The sequence below is a fragment of the Spodoptera frugiperda genome, chromosome 28, assembly GCF_023101765.2.
Source record: "Spodoptera frugiperda isolate SF20-4 chromosome 28, AGI-APGP_CSIRO_Sfru_2.0, whole genome shotgun sequence".
Taxonomy (NCBI): Eukaryota; Metazoa; Arthropoda; class Insecta; order Lepidoptera; family Noctuidae; genus Spodoptera; species Spodoptera frugiperda.
The window spans coordinates 9,380,459-9,405,483 of NC_064239.1; the positions used below are offsets into that span (position 1 = coordinate 9,380,459).

At 34.6% G+C, this 25,025-nt stretch overlaps 1 protein-coding gene across 5 annotated transcripts in view; it reads right to left on the minus strand.

Annotated features, from left to right (window-relative positions):
* Window positions 1–8,365: 8,365 nt before the first annotated feature.
* Window positions 8,366–25,025, minus strand: part of LOC118265171 (mitogen-activated protein kinase kinase kinase 15) — a 32,830-nt gene continuing 16,170 nt past the window's right edge. For 2 of the 5 annotated variants that reach the window (XM_035577895.2, XM_035577897.2), the window contains exons 10-25: window positions 24,492–24,661; window positions 23,897–24,077; window positions 23,170–23,370; window positions 22,428–22,578; window positions 21,731–21,945; window positions 21,445–21,540; window positions 20,890–21,029; window positions 19,530–19,679; window positions 18,015–18,107; window positions 16,738–16,831; window positions 15,901–16,086; window positions 15,237–15,501; window positions 14,579–14,717; window positions 13,879–13,995; window positions 13,146–13,367; window positions 8,366–12,761 (exon numbers count right to left, since the gene is read on the minus strand). In XM_035577895.2, coding sequence (XP_035433788.2) covers window positions 12,503–12,761; window positions 13,146–13,367; window positions 13,879–13,995; window positions 14,579–14,717; window positions 15,237–15,501; window positions 15,901–16,086; window positions 16,738–16,831; window positions 18,015–18,107; window positions 19,530–19,679; window positions 20,890–21,029; window positions 21,445–21,540; window positions 21,731–21,945; window positions 22,428–22,578; window positions 23,170–23,370; window positions 23,897–24,077; window positions 24,492–24,661 — 2,679 coding nt within the window. In that variant the 3' untranslated portion in view covers window positions 8,366–12,502. The remainder of the gene's footprint in view (window positions 12,762–13,145; window positions 13,368–13,878; window positions 13,996–14,578; window positions 14,718–15,236; window positions 15,502–15,900; window positions 16,087–16,737; window positions 16,832–18,014; window positions 18,108–19,529; window positions 19,680–20,889; window positions 21,030–21,444; window positions 21,541–21,730; window positions 21,946–22,427; window positions 22,579–23,169; window positions 23,371–23,896; window positions 24,078–24,491; window positions 24,662–25,025) is intronic. The other 3 variants (XM_035577898.2, XM_035577900.2, XM_035577896.2) reach the window with 2 other exon arrangements.

Consider the following 25,025-nt stretch of genomic DNA (forward strand, 5'->3'; position numbering starts at 1 on the left):
AGCAAGTCATAGCCTTAATGAAGTACTTAATGGAAAAATTAATAACTCATTTTCCACTTCATTATAAGAATGTTAAGTATGGAATTTTCTCGCAAATTGCAAAGGTACCTATGTACATAGATAATTTTCTCCGAACACGAGACGAGAGTTCAAGAATTTTGCAGCCCGAGGGTGTGTTCAAGTTTTATAAATAAAACATTTTGATCCTTTTAAGAGCAGAGAGACAATGCTAAGATGCTTTTAGGTAGTTAAACTCGTATAGCAACTATATGTTGTAGATATAGCACTTAAGTATAAACAATTAGGTATACCTACGTAAGTACATTTCATGTTGGAGGGCTGACCGACAGACTGACACATTTTTATTTTGTTTGACGTCCAAAAGAACCTTCCACTCTTCTTGGAAAATAAGAATGGGAAATGACGAACAAGTTCGATTCACGGATCGGGCTACTTTGCCCGATCTATTGGTGGTCTCTGCAGTAAAATCTAAGAAGATAAGTAGACTACTCGGTTGGGTTATTAGTTGCCGCGCAACGTGTCGCGATTTGGTTCCCGCTCGGAGCAACTCTTTAGAAATGTGACAAATTGTTATTCCGGGTCTGGGTGTGATGTGTATGTGAAATTATATGTTTGTAAACGCACCCACGACACAGGAGAAAATCCTAATACGGAGCAAAGATTATTTTTAAAACAAGTTTAATATAGTCAAGTACGAAACGTCACATGATTTTTCCACAAAGTTTTAACAACGTGCTTAAGAACTTATTACGAGTTTGAAGATCGATTAAGTTGTCGAACTTAAGGCTTTTGGAGAGTTCGAATTGCAACTTGAACCTACTCGAGTTACTTTTGAACCTAAAACTAATACGTGTATTTCGGTATTTTCAAGGGTTTTGTACTGAGAAAGTATTAATATTGTTTTATTTCAAAGTGAGTGAGAAGAGGTGTGGTAAACTGAGGTCGAAATTACTATTGTAAGTCTAATGTTACAATTATTTTCATCTTTTCTTTATAAGTAGTGTAGTGGTTTTTAGTAAGTAAGTGTCTGACACTCGCTCTCCCCTCACCGAAAGCGGCAGAAGTCATTGGATGATTTTACATCCTCAAAAAAATACTGGACTGAGGTCTTTACTAGGACTAAAGGACTAAAGAATTCAATACAATCTGGTGACGCGACTACTACACAAATAGGTGAAATAAAAAAATCATGTAGATTTTTGTTCACAAAATCTTTGAAAAATCCTATGAAGTTCTTTCTACAATCTACAGAAACAGAAATTACACGAAAGAAATTTTCACGATGAAGAGCAAAAATAATGTAAAAAGGAAAAAATCTAAAAGTGAATCGCGGGATAGCAGGTGTTGAATTTATTTTACGTGCATCTCGTCGCTCTGAACGATGTTGTAGCGAGGGAAATTCTCAATATAGTTTGTGATTACAGATCACGAGCGTCTATCATTCCTATCATAGCAAAAACTGCAGGTGGAACTTCATAAAATAAGTCCACGTAATCGAAACAGATTTTTTAGTAAATTCCTTTTATTTCGCCCGAGATTGGAATGCTGGTAGGGCTTGCGAGTAGAATACCACCGCGCATCGCGCCCACCACGCACCAAGCACGAACATAATCCCAACAATTTCTTCATTCACTCAAATATAAACCTCGTATAAAATATATTATTTCGGCAGACGCGAGTCGCCGGACAAAACACTTAACCTGATTGACCCTCCGCTGGTATTTTTATTGCATCTGAAACTCGGTGTTTTGGCCTCTCGAGGACACTTATGCGAACAATCTCTCCTTTAAATAGAGAGAATTTTCATCATAAAACGTTTTCAATGTTTTATAGGAACGCAAAGAGAGAAATCTAACTGTATTAGTGCCGACGTTACGTACAAAGGGTGCACCAGGACATTGCTCCGGCCGGCTATTGTGCCAACTTGATGCTGGGGCCAGTCGTACCAGCTTTTGTCACTGGCATTTCATCATTCATAAAGACACATAGGTAGACGCTGAACCGTCATTCACTCCGACAATATTCCAGCCTCGATTGGCTGGCAGACAGTAAACATATACAGGTGCGTATAGTGTGGCGTGCGCTTTAATTACATAGCTGCGCTACTCGTGAATTCATAAAGGCAACGTAAATTTCCATCCAAATTATTACATTTGTACGCATCCAATATTCATGTCATTCTAATTTCAACGTGTACACAGATTGAAACAATAAATTGCATTGTTACAGCAACATGTGGGCGCCACACCCTCTGATTGTGTAGCGGGGAGTAGTCGGCACAGTCTCGACCCCGCCACATATTACGACAAAATTAAGACAGCTTGCGTTGCCAATATGCAAATACCCGCCGGCTTCCCCACCGTATGCTATGCACACTACATTCAAAACAAATATTTATTATACTCCACTTACTTACAAAAAGTGCAACGAGACGTTTTGCTGAACGCACTTACTACTAGCGTTGTTTTTCCTTTGTGCATTTCAAAGCACTCGAATGAATTCAGCGAATTGCCGATTTATTTGGCGAATGTAACTATTACCGTCTTTACCTCAAAAGGTCGGTATTCCTTTGAATTGTTTATGTTGATAAATAAAAGCGAGTTTGCATTTCCGCAACGTATTTGTTAGTCGTTTGTTCAAACAAACAGAGGAATCCCTAAGTTCCTTTATATCTGTGATAAAATATCACAAGGCAGTCGGCACGCATTCTTACGATGCCTCGGCGCGAGCCACCGGCTCGGAAAACATCTTTTATGTTTAACGATATCACCCTATCCGCTCCTCACTATAAAAGAAAACTTGAAAATTGTAAACTTTCCTCGCAAACACTATTTTTAATAATAGCGATAACATAACGTGTAATGTAATCGCTACGTGCATGATCAAGTACGTCTTTTATAAAGTTTTAATAAAAATCAACTCCTTGGAGATTTCGCTCGGTAGCGAAGCGCTCCGTAGCAATTTTCCAATACAGCCATCAGAGGTCTGGAACATACTAGAGGTAGTCTTACAAGCTGAATTGATACTTCAGACACGCCGTGAAGCGCTATTCTCTTGAAAGCTTTTATATTATATTATCTAAGACCTCTCAACACGTGGTAGCAACGTCTGTCGCTGCGATCTATGGATTGCGATTCTTGCCTCTCTGGGGGATAAAGTAAAGTGTTCACTGCAGCGGGCACGTGTCGCCAAACATGATCTTAAACACATTTATAAATGTGCTATCGATGCATATCTACACAGGTATTCTATTTTAAAATATTCGGACTAGTATTTTTAAAAATCGATGTTTCCTTAAATGAGATGTTATTTTTTTATTTTGTATTATTTTTATTGAGACATCTATACATATAATAAAATCGTAGAAAAGTGCTGTCTGTACATTGAAAATAAAAATAAAAAAAATAGCAGGGGTTATTGTTATGTCGATGTCGAACCCAAAAATGTAATTAACTTTTTTTTGTCTGTTTGTCTGTTTGTCTGTTTGTCTGTTTGTCTGTTTGTCTGTTTGTCTGTTTGTCTGTTCGTCTGTGCGCGCTAATCTCAGAAACGGCTGATCCGAGTTGGATGCGGTTTTCACGAATATATTGTGGGATGCTTAAATTTACATTTAGTGTTTGTTTCATGTCAATCGGTTCATAAATAAAAAAGTTATGTCAAATTAAAGAATCACGTCGAACATTCTATGCTTATACCATTAATCTCCGCAACTATTTGACGGATTTGGTTGAAATTTGGTACAGATATAGTTTAGAACCTTAGAAAGGACATAGATATATTTTTATTTCAAAAATCAAAAAATAAAATAAAAATAAAATAAAAATAAAATAAAAATAAAAATAAAAATAAAATAAAAATAAAATAAAAATAAAAATAAAAATAAAAATAAAAATAAAAATAAAATAAAATAAAAATAAAAATAAAAATAAAAATAAAATAAAATATAATAAAAATAAAATAAAAATAAAAATAAAAATAAAAATAAAATAAAAATAAAAATAAATAAAAATAAAAATAAAAATAAAAATAAAAATAAAAATAAAATAAAAATAAAATAAAAATAAAATAAAAATAAAATAAAAATAAAATAAAAATAAAATAAAAATAAAATAAAAATAAAATAAAAATAAAATAAAAATAAAATAAAAATAAAATAAAAATAAAATAAAAATAAAATAAAAATAAAATAAAAATAAAATAAAAATAAAATAAAAATAAAATAAAAATAAAATAAAAATAAAATAAAAATAAAATAAAAATAAAATAAAAATAAAATAAAAATAAAATAAAAATAAAATAAAAATAAAATAAAAATAAAATAAAAATAAAATAAAAATAAAATAAAAATAAAATAAAAATAAAATAAAAATAAAATAAAAATAAAATAAAAATAAAATAAAAATAAAATAAAAATAAAATAAAAATAAAATAAAAATAAAAAAAATAAAATAAAAAATAAATTTGTTCCGGACATACAGCGCCATCTATTGTTCAATTTCGTACTTATAGTACGGAATTGAACAATGTCGGGCTGTTCCTATACTCCGTAGATAGATGGCGTTGATCGCGCAATGGTGTAATTACAATTGTTCAGTTCATGTTATTGTTTTAATTCATTGGAAATTTGTTTTTACAAAATAGTAAAAAGCAATGAAAAATATAACATAATACAACTTTTAGTACAAAGAAAACGCTCTAACGGAGTATAGATAATTCTATGTCGATCGTTACACGACTTCGGTTCATGTTATTGTTTTAATTCATCGAAAAAAGTTAACAAATAGTAAAAAGGTATGAAAAAAATTATATCAATATAATTAAACTTTTAGTACAAAGAAAATGCCCGAACGGAGTATAAATAAATAATCCAAGTTGTCTTTATCCTCGATAGATGGCGTTGGGATCGAAATAGATCGCGCTATGGTTTTGTTACAATTATTTGGTTGGGTATCGGCCGAGCGCTTCGGTACTATTGTAGAAAATGTGTATTATCAGTCGTATGATTATTTGTCTGTAGTGGTCCTGCTGTTTCGTATATTCTAAATTGGTTTCGTTGTATTTGTCAATTAATAAGTTTATTTGTTGGGTTTTCCTGGTTTTCTGGTTAAACTTTTTAACGTAGGTTTAGTTTGATATCGATTATTAGTAGTTACTGTAGTTAGTTTTTTTAATAAAATTGTAAGTCTAATTTATAAATTAATTAGATTAGATTTAAGTCTTTTGTTTTAAATTATTTAGTTTAAGCTTGGTTATTATAGCATAAAGGATAGTATCTAAAATAATTTCTTTTTTAATTGTTATAAATTCGTAATTCGTAGCTTTCTTTAGTTTTAATTTAGTTTTCATCTTAAGTTCGGAAAGATTATAATATTTCTTTAGTTAAAGTCCGTTTTTAAACTATTTTTTCAATGCCCTAAGTGAGTATACATCTATTAAATTCAAACGCAGAGCTCATTATGTTGATTTTTGAAGAGTTCCCTGGAATATCTTCCACATCTCATTTTTGAAAAGATCCCGCGAGATCGGGAACTCATCATCATCATCAGCCTATAGCTATGGGAACTATGTGGTTAAAACCAAAAATTTGCCGGAAGTCACTATTCCACGCGAACGAAGTCGCGGGCAAAAGCTATTATATCTATAGACTTACGCGCAGATAATGGTAATAGGTACCGAATGTCGAATAAAGGATTTTAAGGAAGAATTAATAGGTAATGCAATATCTGAATATGTACTTATTATGCTCTAAATACCTATGTAAGTAGGTAAGTACTTAGCATTCAAACTTCCCCTCAACAACTTTTAACAAACACACCTAACTACGAGCTATTTATAGAAATAATTGCACAAAATCTCTATCCAACGCGTTAGTCTATACGTATGTAAATGAACGAATATAATGTGAAATCAAGGGCGCGCCTTGTATTGTTTGAAACAACTAACCGTTGTCCGGTTTAATGCTGTGTAACGTTCGATAAACACGCACTATCGATATATCGATAACTCTGGCCCCACACTACACGCTTTGTGACCAATACGTTATGTCAACAAACAATACAGCCAGCTCTATTGTAATCAGCTAATAGTGTTGTTATAGACTCCAAATGGACCCAAACATACATTTAAAACAAATATAAATTGTATTCTAATGTAAATAAAGTTGATTTCAGGATAATTAGGTGTAGTTGAATGTTTTATCAAGGTTGAAGCTTCAGTTGTTTCATTTTATTAGTAGTGGTTTCACATCAGAACGTTTTGTACATAATCTATGAAAGCAAATAGCTTCACTAGAGGACTGACCGAGAGTAATAATATTATATTTTTTTACATTATAATATTTGCCATATAAGAATAGTCAAATTATTTTTATAGACCGGGAAGGCTTCAGTCTATTTAGACGACGAGAGAACCGTCTCTCTAAAATTTACCTATCTTAGCTTAAAAAATCCTTAAAATTAATTAGAAATTGACAAACTCGGGCATACTTTTAGTATCAAGAATCAAGCGTCACAATCGAAGACTACGAGCTTACAGAGAATTTTAACATTCGAAAATCCTTATACTTACTCCGCACATACCTATTGGAATGGGACACCTTGCGCAATTCACTGCATTTCTTATTTATTGCTCTATGCAAATTACGTCCAAAAATACTCCTAAGCGAATAGAAGAAGAAATAACAAGATCAGTGTGCGATTTACATCAGAAAGCCTTAGGGCGAGTCTAATGAAATTAACATTGGCGGTCTTTCAACCAACGATGTAGGGAGCCGGATTGAAATTCAAATCGGTCTCAAGCATATCTTATATAATTAGTACGGATCACTAATTGAGTAGAATCAGTAGACATCTATCCTGTCTTCGGAAAAGTTTTATGAATAAAATAAAAAAGTTTAAACTCAAAGAAGTTTTGAGTTTGTTTTTAAGAATGGGGCGGTATTTAATGTGGCTATACCTATGTATAGCCACATTAAATATCTGTAATTTATTACTTAGGTAATAGACCAAAGTAGGTAATAATTTACAGATTCGAAAAAACATGGCTAAATTATTATTGATCATTATCTACCTACTCTAGGGTTAAAAGTTGCGATCTAAAATAAGATAAAATTGTTAACCCGACTATACTTTGAACTGTTGTTTGTTACCTATTTGTGTAAAATGCCCATAGCCCTTAAATTTCTTGAGCTGCAGACTACCGAGAATGACTGGGGCTCCAGCTCGAAAAGCATGAGTAGGAATGGGGTGGTTTTTAGTAAGTTGGTGATGATGATGGCGGAAGAAGTCATTGGATGATTTTCCCGTTACTTACGATACATACGAGTAGATAGGATAGATACCCCAAATATATTATTATGCCAAATTACATATGGAATCTGTAGGCAATTTATTACGATATATCTATTAGGCATAACTGAAGTTAAAGCTCATTGTATTTATCACCTACGAGTCCCCAATCGACTCCTATAATACAAAATCAAATCGCAGGTACAGTCAGCATGGTACTAACATCAGACGTCTCAAGAAATAATCAGTGTGTATAGCAAACTAATACAAATGCCATTAGAAGCAGGGATCCCATACGTTCCGTATATGCAAATTGAAGTAGACGTTAGCCGCAAACATTGGCTGAATTACTGCCTTGAGAACGTCTCGAACGTCCCAAGGGGGGGCCTACATCTTATACGTAGCTCCCCGTTTCACATTTAATTATATTTCGATTTAAATTTTGCGAAGTGAAAGTCAATTCGCGGATTCAGGTAATGAATAATTAACTAGTTATGTAGGTGCTCACTTGGGTAGTAAGAAAACAAGGGTAGAGAGTTTAAGGTGGTGTATACTTCAAGGTAGTCCGCGAAATTTAAACTTTCTTACATTTCTTTGGCATTTTAGGAGCTACCTAGTATGGTCATTATAAAACATATATTTGCAGCAGTAACAAGAACTTATATTTTTATATGTGAAATCATTCACATAACTCTGTAACTTAGAAAGATTAGACCCAGAACTTGTTGCTATAGATAACTTAAAAGTTTTCCCATAAATGGTATCTACATTTACCTTTTCACCGCCTAGCTATATCTTCCATCACAATTTATCATAAAATGTGTTTTTTAAAAACGCGAAAGGTAGCGACATCTATTAGCAGACATATACACTTTAATGTAGACTGGTTTTTGTTGGTTCTTGAGACCAATAGGTGGCGTGATTCCTGAGTAAGCCGTTTTGGTGTACAAAAAAAATATGGTTTTGAACACGCGAGCAAAACCGCGTGCGATGGGCGGAAATTCAGTTCCATTTCAAACAATTTTATAAGTATTTTAATAAAAATAAAACAAGAGAAAAATCATTAATCATTTATTATTTAGCTACTCAAAGAAATATTAAATTATATGGGTAGATTCTACCTAACAATAGGTACATAGTTAGTTACTTTTACAAAGTTGAAAAGGGTATTACAACTTAATAATAATATTTTACTATGTAGACATGATTTTGGTGTACAATTGCTGGGAACAAGTTCGACAAAAGTGTGAAAATATGAGTTTTAAACAAGAAAACATGGCATAGAAAGAAACAGTTTTAAAAACAATGTAAAAAGAACAAGTATTACTTTTTTAATGTTTCAGAAAAGCTGTCGTGCATAAACACAGATCTTTACATAAACAAAAATTTCTTTATTGAAATATATGGTTAAGAAGAACGCATTCTGATTAGATTTTAACACTGCATCAAAAAAGGTATACAATTGCGACGTTTCAAATATGATTTACAAACTTATTTACGTAAATACAAAAAAAATCAGCGAATATCAAAACAAAACAGTTCTACGCCTACATTAATTAATGATATTATTAAAGCTATAATTTAGTAGTTCTCTACTGTTTAGCTCAAATAGGTTAGTTTCCTACTGGTCAAATTCACTACTTTCTTTCGAAACGTCAACAACTTTTATTAGCTTTGATTTTTTTAAGAAATAATGCCTTATGACGTCATTCGATTTTTACGTCAAATAGCAGACTTACTTCGAGAAAATTAGCTTAAATAAATAAAAAATTAGATGTATGAATGAAAGTGTGATTATTTTTTAATGTTTTATTGTATTGAAAAGAATCGAAATCATTAATTATTTACATTTGACTGAGGAAACTACCCAATTAACGATATAACACTTAAGTCTACAACACTAACAATTCATATTTATTGGGTTCAGCCTAAGCGTAAACATTTTTTTACAAAGGTGCAACTAAACTTGACGTATACCGATAATATCGATTAATCGGTCAAATCGGATTGTCGGATTTTTACATAATAGGATTAAATTCAAAGAGAGTTAATATATATATAACTATCAGTAAACCAACTGTAGACAAGTAATTTAATTATTTGCACATCTATAAAGTATAGTCATTTCATTTTTACAACTCCTAACTATGTTACCTAATTAATTGAATGTGCTATAGGCACACCTATAGCAACACTTTATTTAAATAGCGATATTTTTACGATTAATTATCGAGCTTTTATTAAATGTTGTAGAATATTGATGTTTAGAGAATTAAATAAAAACGATAACAAAGGGCTTAGTACGAGTTTATTTTACGTTTAACGAAATCGAAAGGTACCGATAATATCGAGATATCATAAAATATGTGAGTTTAGTTACACCTTTACTGCATATAGGATCTAATTCACGTAATGTTATTATATTTGTACTTCACAACAGTATTACTGAGTATTGTTAAATTGCTATCAGCAATAGCAAGAAATTATATTGAATTAGACATTTTATAAGGCTATGTTAGGCCGTTATATTACAATTTTGAAAATATTAATCTTGCAGAGAACACTTTTTAAACTATTTTTTTAATGAAAAACACAATTTTTATTACTACTATAACACCTTACAGTATTTATTTATTACCGACCAATATCTTAGTAATACTAAAAATATAATTAACTCTGAATTATATTTATTTTAAGCTTTTCAGATCACGTTCATTATTTCATACGTTTTAATAAAATCTTTAGTTATTAACAGTAAATATTAATATTAAGAAAATATACAAAGTTTTTTTTAATAATAAGAAAATATGTATGTATGGCACTCAAAAGATATAGCGTCTTATAATGAACTATAATTATATATCTTAAAGTATTGTATACTTTATATGTTTGCTTATATAAGCAGCGAAGCTTGAAGCTTGCTAAACAATGATTTAGTAATTTCAACACTAATGTGTTGGTAATAAGGGCTAACGTTTTTGTGCTCATCAAATGACACTAACATATCATAAGGTTCAATTTAGTTTGACACTTAACAAAGATAATTCTCTACTGGACAAACAGGACCTTGATCTACATTAGTGCCCTCTGGTGTGCAAAAACGGTAGCTCTCAAAAGAACAAACTGTAAAAAGCAGGCGTGCCTATGTACATAGCAGCCATATTTAATTTCCTTTCCATTTTTTGTCGGTCTGTAAGTCCTAGATTTATCAAAAAATCGTTTTAATAGTCATGGCAATAATATTGTTATGTCGTCGTAACCTATTGTTACGGTATTTTGAATCTTATATTGTTTAGACATACAGTTCTTATTAAAAACTGCCTTAATCGACTGTCATTCTATGTCGTTCGGTATACAAGGTACATAAAGCGAGCAAGGGTGGCTCTCCGCCCGACCAGTACCAGACCCGTGCGTATGGCGCTGATGCCTGATCTGGAGCTGCGGACTACCTAGCGGGTTTACCGGGGCTCCGGCTCAAAAAGTAGGAGTAAGAACGGGGTGGTTTTTAGTCAATAAAAGTCTGACACTCCCTCTTATCTCGCCCAGGGCGTGAGAAGTTATTGGGTGATATTCCCCCTCAAAAAAGGGTGTACATAAAAAAGATTTTCTTTAAAAATCCTTTATCGTCGTATTATTAATGTATTTAAAGACATATTTATAATATGTACGTATAGGTTGGTTAGCGCGCAAGCGTATAAAGGCACTTTTTCACTACAATACCATCACAACGCGTTAGCACCATACAAAATATTTTTGTGAACTAAGAACATTGTTTCGTTTACAGTGTAACTTAATGTATTATGCTTACAAACATTCCTATAGTATTTACAGGGACTAGTTATATGTAGGGCGAAGGATATCGTTGGTGGACCTTATTACATCGGTATTAAGGGCAATTTTAGCTTAGCAGCGAGTGAGGAGAAAAGTATGTAGCATTATTTTTTTACATCAAATAGTCGTTTTTTAGAGACAAATTGATTAATTTACTTGCTAAGGATTTAACGATATCCTTCTGCCTTTTAGTAATAATAAATACAAACCTATTTATATTTACAAAATAGTTATTCGGATGACACACTCTCGGCCTCAAGCGGTGTTATTGTTTTAAAAGCAACAGCAATTTTAGTCCAACTACGTTATTCAACATCAAACGATTGAATAGCTATGTTATTCAACATTGAATAAACAAACAACTGTGTTATTCAAAAACTGAACGAATAATAAATTATGTTATTTAAAAAATTCAACTACATTTTGTTATTACATCTACACCATGCTAGTTAGGACCATTTATTCCAAAATTTGTGACGTTTTTTCACTATTAATGAACACAATTAAATAAGAAATCACTCAAATAATCCGTAAAGGTATGATATTGTCTCAAAATTGCTTATCACTTTATCAACACAACCAATAACGACCAGTTTAGAAAGTATTTACTATTGAGCATTCTAATATGCAACATTTAAGCGTTTTAATTACCACCATTGACAAAGAGCAACGAATTGAAATGTAATCCTTTCTGACGAAACCTGTACCTCTCAACCACAATGCTTTCGAGCGTACCGACCCCGAGCTGCGAATTGCGCAGGTTACCGGGGCTCCGGCTCGAAAAGCAGGTGTAGGAACGGGGTGATTTTTAGTCAATAAGTCTTGACAATCCCTCTGGCCTCGCCCAAGGTGGGAGAACTCCCCCAAAAAAGCTCTCGAGCGTAAAACAAACTATTTTTTTTATAAAGACAAAAAATTAAGATTGATGGTGACCGTAACTATTAGGCAAATTAGAATGTGACTATTAGGCAACTACTGTATCGGTCTTAGAACATTTAGTTTTCATTATTTTTAATGTTCTCAGCTAAATCTATAGTAAACCATCGCTATTACTTCTGTACCTAATGAGTATAATATCTTTATTCTTTTATTCATTCATATTCATTCTGATTTTTGATTTATTCTGATTATTTATAGAACATTGCTTATATGCTTACAATACGGCGTCGTGGGCGAAGAGGCTTAATCGGTGGTAGGTAATTAAACGCGGAGTTTTTTAAAACATTGATACTAGTAAGTATCGAAGGTCTAGGTGGTATCAGATTCTATATATTTATTATAGAAGGTTCTAGAATATGTAGAAGGTTGTGTAACACTGGCCGTTGTAGAGTTCCTTATTGCAGAGTGCACCACCCGCGCAGTAGTCAAAGGTTGAGGCCGGCATCCCCATAGTAGGGGGAAACGGAATCGTCTCCGTTGACTTGGTCGCGGATGACGATGGTGGGGTTACTGGAGCAGGCCGAGGCGGTGGACACGGCGCGGCGCGGGCGGGCGCGGCCCTCTACTAGAAGTAGGGGGCCGTCGTCGTCCGGCTCCGTGCTGCTACTGCGCCGCAGGGGGGGCGGGCTGTTGTGTAGTCGATGTTCCTGGATCGCTCGCCATAATCGCAGCTCGATTCCACCTCTGTTGAATTTTGTATGGTTAGTTTAGTGAGTTTTTAATTTATCACCATTTATTAGTACCTATATATAGTATAATAGATAAGGTAGTGCAGATACATCCACTAAAAATATTAGCCACAAGACATCCACTGTTTTAATAGTGAGAGTTTATACTTGATGTGAGATAACCATACTATTTTACGGACAGGGTATTCCGTTTGATTTTTTTCAAATTATGAGTTATCGTCGCATACGCTGTTCAAGTTTAAGGGCTCCGGTTATGTACGAAAGTAATCGGACAACCACATCAAGTAGTTGTCTTAAGTAGGAATACAAATATAATCTAAATAAACCCTAATCATCAATTTATTTATAATTTCGAATATATTATTGAAAATATACATACTTGAGATTAAGTTTCGCAATATCCTCCCTTTGCGCGTGTTGTAGTAGATCAGTCAGTACGTAGCAGTGGCTGAGCAGTGCGTTGGTGACGGCTGAAGGTAATCCTCGGGCGGCGACCCACTCGCGGAGTCTCAGGGCTTCGCCCTCGTCCACACAGTCACTGCCGTCGCCAGTGTCCACTGCAGAGTCACTCTGACTCACAAACACTTCTGGAGTACAACTACTGTGAAAGAAATTTTGAACTATTAATACACGCGTGGGAAAGCTACCCTTCGGGTCGAATGGGGACACGACCGAAGTGATACTACGGCCCTACGGCCTCATAGAAAACCAGCGTGAAACAACGCTTGTGTTGTTGTATCACCATGTTACTGAGGTTCCTAATACTGGTTATAATCTCCCGCCCTTTTCAAAGGAAAATTTTCATTTTTAAACAATAAGTATCACAGGTCCATGTTTTTGAAGACAAAGATAAAGACAAAATGTTATTCCACTACATTTAGTATGAGTTTACTTTATATTTACTTTTGCCGGTGAATGAACCAACCCATCACAGCGATATCGTTTCAATCTCGTTATACGTAGAACAAATCGTACTAAGGGTACTAATCTGGGTGGGACGTGCTGTGTGACATAGGAAAACATGGCGTAACGTACAAAAATAGTTTTTTTTTTAAACGAGAGGTTGTGTCTAACACTCTAACACGTGCTGTTTAATAAATTTTATAACTTACCGAGATTTCTTTTCAACGAACTCTTTGAATATCATCATTTGTGATTTTTGTTCTTCTAGTACTTGCCGCAGAAGAGTCTGGTTCAGTTGATAACTCTCTATAAGCTCCTGAAGTAATCTGTAATGGAAATCAAATGTTGAGCAATTTGTACCTAACAATTGCGGTTTAATATAACACAAATAAAATATATCAATCGTGAGACATACTGAATTAATTCGAAATACGGCTTACTTATGTAAACAAGCCACCACACCGCGCATACTGATTACTGATCATGAATAAGAGTCCCGGTGCGACTTGAAACTAGTAGAGCTATCCTCGAATGGTTTACGTAAGCCGTATTTTTCATTAAACAGTTAGTAGTAGTTTTAAGTGTGGGAGAGCCATGCTTCGGCACGAATGGGCCGGCTCGACCGGAGTGATACCACGGCCTCTCAGAAAACCGACGTGAAACAACGCTTGCGTTGTGTTTCGTTGTGTGAGTGAGGTTACCGGAGGCCCAATTCCCCCCTTCCCAATCTTCCCCATCCCCATTCCCGAACAACAACCCTTAAATTCCTAACTACCAAAAAGCCGGTAACGCACTTGTAAAGCCTCTGGTATTTCAAGTGTCCATGGGCGGCGGCGATTGCTTACCATCAGGTAATACGACTGCTCGATTACATGTTTCATAAAAAAAAAAAATAGTATTGATACTGACTTGTGGTTCTCGTGCCTGAGCGCGTGCAGTGCGTGCGTGTCCCTTGCGGAGTTGGTGGAGGACAGCGCGGACGGGGACGTGTCGGCCGCCGCCACGCCGCTGCGCCGCCCCTCCTGCCCCGCCAGGTTGGCTCCCAGCTCTACGAGATACATATACCAGTTATTAAATGTACTGTAATAAACAATTGTGGTACCTAACCCAATAATATCTTGACTTAGCTCACAAGGCTTGACTTTGTCGACACATGGAATGTGGATTCGGCTATCATTGTACCGATAGTCGTTTAAGCTAATGGGTTAATACTCAATAACTTCGACAACCACCTAAGGAGACTGGCAGTTCTCGTCAAAACGGCATATATAATGAGTTTTCTGTCTTTGGATCCCTAACCACCGATAAATATTATTTTATTTTGTACTACAGTAACCATTAAGAATGGGCAACCAATCTAACTATTAAAATATACATATAAAGTTTCCTTCATTTATCCTTTTCTATTGTTTTAGAAATACTGACAACATTATAACTGAAACTATTAGCAGAAAAAACAGAAAAGATAATGGACAAAAATGTATGAGAGTGAGTCCACTTTTGTACATTTCTTTTGACATATTTTCTTAAGAACTTTAATTGAGGCAAAATTCCTAGCAAAACTCACCTGGCGACAAAACAGTGATGGCAGCTTGAACAGCGTTCCTCACCAAATTGTCTAAAGCAAACATCCAATGAGGTTTAATACTATGCATCCTCAACACAGCATTCACAGCTTCTTGGAACATATATATGGCTGAGTGTAACTCATTGATAGCATTCGAGTCAAAGTCCAATTCTTCTTTCAAAGTTATTATTGCTTGCTCTATCACACTCCTGTTCTGATCCATTATATATTCTTTGAGGGCACAGCGTAGCATTTCTAGGTGATTCTGTAAAAATATATTGAGATGTTTAGGTAAAAGAAAAGGGTATGATTTATCAGTCATTTTTAGCTAAGCGGGATGTGATGTACAATGTTTTACATCACTATAGTAGCAAGCAACTAATGTCGCAACACTAATAGATGATGGCGGCTTATAATACGTAGTATTTTAGAACAAAATAGTAACCACAAACCTCACATCTATAATATGTTTCGTAAAGGATTACGAAATACTGGAGGTACAAACTTTCATTTATTCTCTTTTCATACTGCAAATGATTAATTTTGTTATTTTTGATTATAAGACCCGAGTGTGGCTTGAAATTAGTCGAGTTACCTCGTCAAACAGTTATATAAGCCGTAAAAGGTAAATTATTACTATAATTAAACTGAATTAATACATTACCATAGTCAAAACAGTAGTTCCAAAGTCCTGGTGTATACTGAGCATCCATTTTGAGCATATTTTCTCGCTGTCCTGCTCTAACACGCGAGAGAGAGTTAGTCTCCGCTGTGAGTCCTTCTTTAGTAAGTAGAAACCGTCGTGTTCCGGCCCGTCTATAGAACAACGGGGCACGTTTGGCATGTCCACCTGAGAACAGGAACTCATTGAATCATTGGTACTTTATGTATGATGTTAGAACATGTATGGAAACTCTTTGTTGGAAGAGGTACAGCTATGCCATAAATCCTGTGCGATAGGTGGTGAGTCTATTGAGGAATGCCGTACTTGTACAGAGAATCGAACCCTTGTAACTAAATTGAATCCTTGCTTGCTCCTTGCTCGGTAAACACGCTTATGACTTCTCGACCAATAAGGCAGTCAATGGTTATCGTGGTAGTCAATATAATTATATCAGCTAGCCAATTGGCCGTCACGGCCTCATGGAAAACCGACGTGAAACACCGCTTGCGTTGTGTGAGTGAGATTACCAGAGGCCCAATTACCCCCCTTCCCATTTTTCCCAATCCCCGATTCCCCAACAACTCTTAAATTCCTAACCCCCAAAAGGTCAGCAACGCACTTGTAACACCTCTGGTGTTTCGAGTGTCCATGGGCGGCGGCGATTGCTTACTATCAGGTGGTCCGTCTGCTCGTTTACCGGCTATGGAAATGTAATAGGTGTGATAAAACTGAACGCGATAATAAAACTTCGTAAGTTTGTATGTCTTGAGACATTGTACGAAAGAATCCCGCTGGAAACTAAACCAACTTAGTATATGAATAAATTCAAAAACTCACCTCAGGCGACAAGAGCCCTCCCGACGAACTTCTGCGATTCAATAAAGTATCGCTGCCGTCCATTTCATCAGTAGACGGTGTGTTGGGCATAGTACTAAAATATTATCAGTACATTTACTAACACGTTAATATAATTATATTTATTTAAACCATCTATGAAGCTTTGAAAGACCCTTCTTTCAATAGCAGTAAGGTTGGCTTTGTAATGGCAATTTTCGGCACGTAAATAACTGCTCTTGTAAAAAGAAATAAATTGAGATGTTTATAAGCTCTCCAATACTTTAAGTAGTACAAAACAAATGCGTAAATATTTGAAGTCAATAATTCATTTTGCTAATAACATGTAAGATTTTAATTACATATTATAACAGTGATAGATGTTCTTCAAAAAAGGACCTTGTAGCAAGCGCGTTAACGCGCGTTTTCATACGAGCTTATTTACGCACGGAAAATACGTTGATTATCACACAATATACCATTTACGTGGTTAAATTGTTACATAACATTGGACCTGTATGTTAAATATACCACAGATCAAGTTGTATACAGTTGGGATATAATACAATAGTTGTTAGTTTCCATTACAATAAGCGTTAGTATTCAATGATAGAGCGTTTACACGAAATCTGAGTTGGATTAGATCGATTTAGGAACAAAAACTACAGATTGGTATTATTTGCCCTAATTTGTAAACGATTCAAGATATATTTGCATGATATTTTCACTTTAATAACGCAAAAACATTAACAAAACAGATTTGTTTCTGAAGTAATTTGAACTCAAGTTGCTTTCAAGAAAAATGTTTGCGCAAAATTGCGCATTGTTGCGCAGCTTATTGTGAAACGTTGTATACTTTGATAAATACGTATTAAAGTTCATTTTTCTTTGTAGCAACTTGAGATATAAAAATTAATGAATACTAAAGAAGCGTGTGCGCTATTTGTTCGTAATTAATAGCGTCTATAGATGTGATTTCATAGAATGCAATATTTTACTCTTGACTTTATACAAGTACTTATTCTAAACCTTAAGATTATACTTTAACCTTATTTTTCATGCTTTTATGCATTTTTATGCAATAAATAGATTTGTATTTCGTGCACATACATTGACATAAATATTGTTCGGTGATGAATATGAATACTCCAAGAAGAATATAGTATAGCAAGAAGTAAATGATTTCAACAAAAAAATTGCATAATTTTGTCCGAAAAAATACAGTATTCTATGAATTTTGAACATCAAATTTGGTGCATTTATAAAATAGTGAATGTTACCTGCAATTGGACAAGTCCGGTGGGTATATCAGTATTGGTGAGAGCATCGACGAGGCAGTCCTAGTGATAGGATTAGACCGGATCGTTTTCACCCTTGTATTGGGAACAAATGAAAAAATACACGCTTAGGTGCCAAGCAATCGACAATGTTACGACATGTGTTATTGACACGTCAAAAATGTGGTCGTTTGTGTTAAATTTATTATAAGGGTATGTTCTTTTTCTACATTTTCTGTGTGTCTGGTACACAAAAGTGTATTTATTACACGTTTATGTCGATTTGGAAGTCTTGTGAGTCGTGATGCGGGATTTTTGCATACAGCATTCAAAATAAGTACTTTTTTACTATGTAATTAATCTTCATTCTAGTCATTATTGTTTTGTGTACAAAACATCTAGTTAGTTCAACGGCATTCGCCGCATAGCTCATGATTTATGAGTCCCGATGTGGCTTGAAATTAGTCGAGCGTTGCCAATAGAAAGATGACAACTTTCGACACAAAAATCCCGCATCCCGCAACAGAATGTAATCTGTCGTGGAGTGTGAATGAGTTTATGTACTTATGCCAATACTGTAACATTTCATGTAAAACTCAATACAACATTTAACATATATTATCTATATGTCCACGCCCAATACATAAGCTCCCACTCACCATATTACGTATGATGATATGAGAACATCACACAACGTAGAACATGTATGGAACGGTTTGAAATCAGATCATTTAATTACTAGAATCATGCTTTCAATGTATTTCTTGCTGTTGAGTTTGTATTTTCAGATCTTGGACGACTTGTAACTTTATTTTTATAATAACTATCGTGGAACATACTAAATTAACTAAAAAACTCAATAGGCTGCGCGACGTCGCCGCGTCTGTACACGCTGCTCATGATGAAGAGTCCCTCTGTGACTCGAAACTAGTAGAGCTTTTCTCCATTAATTTACGTGAGTAAACCGTGATTTTTAGTTAAAAATTGGTTTATCACGATCGCGGTCACAGAATAAGCCTGAATTAAATTCGATTGACAGAATAACCACTGGTTTAGCCAACGATTTTCGTTTCAAAGTCAAAATTATTTATTTCAAATAGACCGGGAAGGCACTTTTGAATGTCAAAGCAAATATAATAATATTAAAAATTCTGTCTGTCGGTCAGTCTTTTAGTGAGCCATTCTTCAGATTAAACCAGCAACTATATCCAAATTAACTGCAAAACCCGGTTTACGCACTCACGTCAACGTGAGTAATTGTTTTGTAGTTAATTTAGTATACCTCACGATAGTTATTATAAAAATATAACAATAATATCCAAAATTAAAAAAACCAAGTAATAATCTTAGTAAACTATAAACCATTACTGAAAACACAACTCAACAACAATAAACACAATAATTAAGATTACACTTTATTCAAAAAAAACTCTAGGGCATTTAATTACCATGCGTTGCAAACTCTAAAGCAAATTCAGTATGCTATTTAAAACTATATAGAAGTAAATGTATACATACTCGATTTCTGGTGAACTTGGTAGATTACTGGCTATGCTAGGTTCTGAGATCTTTTTCTGAGCTGTGACTGGGCGAGCCTTATCGGCAGGAACTGAGATGCTTCTGCTATAATCCATGTTACTGCCTAGACGACTCGTTGGCTTCTTCTTCCTGAAATTATTTATTAGGAGAATGAATATAGGTAGCGTTAAAACGGGGTGAATGGATTTTGAAGGGTGAATAGATACTATAGAACGATTGCTTAACACATTAAACGCTACTGGGGTCACCGGTGACTTAGGTTAGTGGAGGATTTGCCTTCAACCCTTTTCTATTTACAGTTAAAGACTTAATACTCTCTTCTGTATCTATTCATCCTTAGAATTTCATTCACCCCGTTATACGGCTTAAGCTTAATTTTGTTGTCAATTTGCAACATTTTTTTTCGTAATAACAAGCGACAATTAATAAGAAATAACTTAGATATATAAAATATAGAGGATAAAGACTAACTATATCAACTTCAAATACAATAAAAATGTATTTCAACTCCTACAAAGAATAATAACATATTTATTAATATACTGGCAAATTAAATACAATCGACAGCTCACAAAAACTAAAGAGAATCAAACAACGATAAAATATGCGCAGGAGTCGCCTTAGTTACTCACTTGATTGGCGACGATTGAGCGGAACGCACGAATCGCCTGACGCTTGCAAACAAACGTCCTTTTTATTTATAATAACTATTTAATATACTTAAACTACTTATAAAACCATAAAAACTATATTTCTTTTTAATTCAGATTGACATTGCACTATCATATTTGTTTATTAGGTATCATTTGGCACCTTTATTATTACCTCAAATAGAATAGCTAATAATAACCTATGTCAATCGTCAATTATAATTATTTTATTGAGAAGAGCACTTGTGTATTACGTACGATAGATAGCACTTATGTATGTGCAAAATTATTATTATTAGATATTTTTCACGGTATAACCCGGTAAACGAGCAGATATTTGATGCTATTTTATGCTAGGCAGGTATAATAATCGAAACTTCTTTAAATACTATCTCTTTTATAGTAAGAAAAAGTTATAATTGAATTTAAAGTTTTGTGTTACACCTACTATTGTCTCTCTGCATCACCCCAACTTTGACTGGTAGAGAATGCTAAATTGGCATTAAGTCCACCATTGTATCATTGTACATAAAGTGTAAAATAAAAATAAAGTTTTACTTTTTATGCTGGTGCCACCACTTGTCACCAGTAGTTAGATAAACATAAATTAATGTAAAGTCTAACTAAAACCCACACTATCCTCGTCATCAGAAGACATTATCAAACAAATTTCTTCATAAATTACTTACTCGCAAAGGAAGGGATCCTCTAGTAACTCGGCTGCTGTCGCCCGTTGCTCCGGTTCTGGTATGAAGCAGCGTAGTATGAAGTTCTTGGCTTTCGCTGATAACTCGCTCGGGATCTCTGGATGCATCTTGTAGTAGCCAACCTGACGAAATTATAAGTTGAAATTGTTTGTTGGACTAGTGTCGAGTGCAGCAACTACTGAATATCAGGTGTGGAGATATTGGGAACACTATAGGGTGTTTGTGATTTGGTATAATTTTATTTATTTACTTTACTGGCCAACCTGGCAACCTTCGTGTAGCCTCAAAAAATTCTTTCTCACTTTTAAAAATTTTTCTAGACTTCTACATAATTCAAGACCAAAATTAGCCAAAGCGATCCAGCCGTTGTCGAGTTCTTCATACAACATTCAAAATTACATAATCGAGCCTATTCAAGCATGCTCAACTGTCAACTTCTGGATGACGTACAGAAAGTATACTCGTAGTATATGCCACAAAGAGAGACAGCAATCATGAAGGATAAACAGGGACAAAATCAACGGACGGTTTACTTACCTTGAATACAGCTGCCTGTGGAGATCCTAATTCGATAAAAGGCGGGTTTCCTGTTGCCATTTCAACCACTGTGCAACCCAGGGACCAGATGTCGGCCTGGAAGAAAATGATTCAAATGTGTTAAACATAACTTTATATCATGTATAGTTATAAATTCATCAACCTATTTTATAATATTACAATGCAATCGAAAGTATTACCTACTTTTATACAAACTTTCGTGTTGTGTTGCTAGTTGCTTGTGTAATTTCAGGCGTATGCCATAAAAAATAATAAATATACAAACCGGCGCTCCATATCCTCTCTGTCCTTTATCAATGACTTCAGGCGCCATGTACTGCAGTGTGCCAGCGAATGTCTCCGTCGAAGGACACAGCCCGGCCAGTCGCTTCGACGTACCGAAGTCCGATATCTTCACCACTCCGCTATAAGTGTTCACTAGTACATTGTCGCCTTTGATGTCTCTGTGCACTATTTTCTGGTCGTGAAGGTATTTGAGACCTGGAAGTTTTAGGGAGTTTGTTTAGCTGACAAGTCTATGATATAGGAAGTAGTACAGATTCAGGCTAATATAATAAGGTTATTTTTAAACATTTAGCTATTTTTTAATAGTAACTATCGTAAACCATTAAATTAAATATGAATCACGGTTTACTCAGAGTAGGCGGCGCGACGTCAACGGGCATGCGCATGCTGCTCATTATGAAAAGTCCCTCCGTGACTCGAAACGAGTAAAGCTTTTCTCCTCTAAATTTACTTTAGTAAACCGTGATGTTTTAGGTAATTAAGTTCATTTTTAGCTCAAAGAAGTTCGAATTTTCACACCTTGTATGTATGTATAGCATCTATATTATTATTACCAAAAAAGTTTAATTTGGATGAATAAAGTACATGATTTATAAAGTTTAAACCACTTGTAGTTCTATTATAATAATGCATAGACAGATACTGGTAAAGTAAAACACTAAATAACTAGATCTTACCTTCCAAAATTTGTTTAGTATAATAAGCTATAGTGGCTTCGTTTTCCTTGAGTGGTCCCCACTTTGATCTTAGTAGAGCTGAGAGCGAACCTCCAGGTACTTGTTCCATGAATATTTTGAAGTAGTTGTCTTCCGATATTGAACCTAAGTACTGAAAACATATCGCATAAAAAGTGAGTGTTATGTTTAATATACTAATTGTATGAAATGTAAAATTTCTACAAGATTTTCGGAAAAACGTAACATTTACTACACTTACTATTACAGTTATAACGTTAAAATAATTATGTAAATTGTAGCACTATAAGACTGCAGTCCGATGGGATTTATGCATTTTTTTATATTTATTTATCTTATATAAGTTTACAGTAGTGTGGCCTTAAATCTGAACTCGTCAAACTGTTACGTTTGATGGCGAGTAATTTTACTGTATGTCAGTAAAACTGAAATCTTTGTCACAGAAGAAATACCAACATATATTTTACAATACAAATTATAAGGTTACTAAGGCCTTACGATTGTCATAATTATGTCTTTAAGTGCTACAAGTGATCGACGAAACCGGAGAAAATATCTATACCTACATACCTATATCGCTACAAATTATAAGGCCCTTCGATTGTCAATAAGTCTTATAGTGCTACAAGAGATCGACGTAACAAGAGAGACAAGAGAAAACGTCTCAACGTTTTGAGTCTAGTCTATTGACCCCAAAAAGCCTACAAAAATAACACAATCATACCTGCACAATATTCCGGTGCCTAAGCTGTGAATGGAGCAGGATCTCCTCGTGCAGCGGCTGTACGTCTCCGAGGTTCCGTTCAGGGATCTCTTTGACGGCGATACGTACTTGTGTGTTGAGATCTCGCGCGGCGTACACTACGCCGTATGTACCTTTACCTAGTACCACTCGGCGGTTGTTGTCGTCTAACTCGTATTCGAACTGTTGAGAAGATATTTTTTTTATACAAATACTTAGACAGAAGTAAATAAACATGGCCAATTGGTTGTATAAAGTAACTTGATATGTAAATAAAGTGTTTATTTTAACATTATGCTTACAAACCATTTTATTATCAACACGTTTGACGCACGCACAACATTGAGATAATCAGACATGTGTATGTGAAATTATATGTTTGTAAAACCTCCCACGACACAGAAGAAAATCATAGTTTCAGTAGTAACGTATCAAAGTAGGCATCATTAAAAAAATTGGACGGGGAATGTTTCGCTTTACATACCTTTTACCTTTTACGTTTTCTTAACATTTATCAATAGCTTGCTTACGCCTGCTCGCCGAGTTTATATGGCGGTAACTTATACGTGCTTGAAAAAATAACACAAAAGTAGTTTTATGGCATTTTTTCCAAGTTATTGTAAATTAGACCATACTCGTACAACTTTAAAATACACTTTTTATAACAGGGCTTAGCAGTTGGTAGAAGTGAGTAAGAAGTATTCCTTACCTTCAACTGATCCTGCATGACACTGGTATCCAAATCCGTGACCTTTTCATGGTCAGCAGTTAGTTCACCGAGCAGATCATGTAACCGCTGCCGACACGCTTGCGACGGGAGGAAGATTTGGAAGTCGTCTGAATTCTCGCTCACGTATAGGAATAGACATCGCTCGTCGCGTTTGTATAAACTGAAAGAAGAATATAACAATGTAATATGTTTTATTTGATTAAGAAATTATGGAACTGAGTGTGTTTTAAGTTTCTCAATAATAATCTAGCTGATTATGGCAGTTAAATCGTCAAGAATTTTGCCATTGCAAAATATAGGGGGTGACTAATATTTTGTTCAATCTATGTATAAAATATGAGACTTTTTGTTGAAAAGATAACGATCGATAACGACGAAGCAACACTTTGGAACGAGGACTTAGCTTCACTGACAGACGGACTGACGGACAAATTGGTTTGACCTTTAAAAAGTGCCTAATTAATAAGTTAATTGAAATTAATGCTTTGACTTTGACTTTCGTCTCCCATACTTGTGACCACTCGAATAACGAGAAATTTTAATGTTCGTGATGAATTTTGATGATTAAAATTACCTGTAACTCCTAATCATATCAGAAGTGAACAGCCACCGATGGACCTGTCGACATTCCCCGCGCATCGAATCCAGACACAAGTTGAGGATCTCCACAGATTTCTGTTCAGCGCCCATGTTGACGTTCACATATGAAGGCATGTACACTTTTGTCGTTTCCAATATTAATACCTGAAAGTATAGAGTATTGATTATATAGGGTGACTGGTAATTAGTGAAGGATATTTAAACACGTGATTGTACTCATGATTACAAACAACTTTCCCAAAGAAACGTTTTTTGTATGATCATAAAAGTGGGTGTACATTGTACAGCAGCGTTAAGTGCCGTAAAGTACATCTCTGCCTACCCATTTAGCGATAAAAGCCAAGATGTTGTGTGTTATCATTATTACATTTATGGAATTATGAAGAATAATAAAATGTATTTGTTTTGAACACAGTCAATGCAACCTGTTACAGGATTTAAACATTAAATTCAATATGGTATTCAACAATAGCGTATAGTAATGTTTTAAACAGAAAGCAAGTAGTCA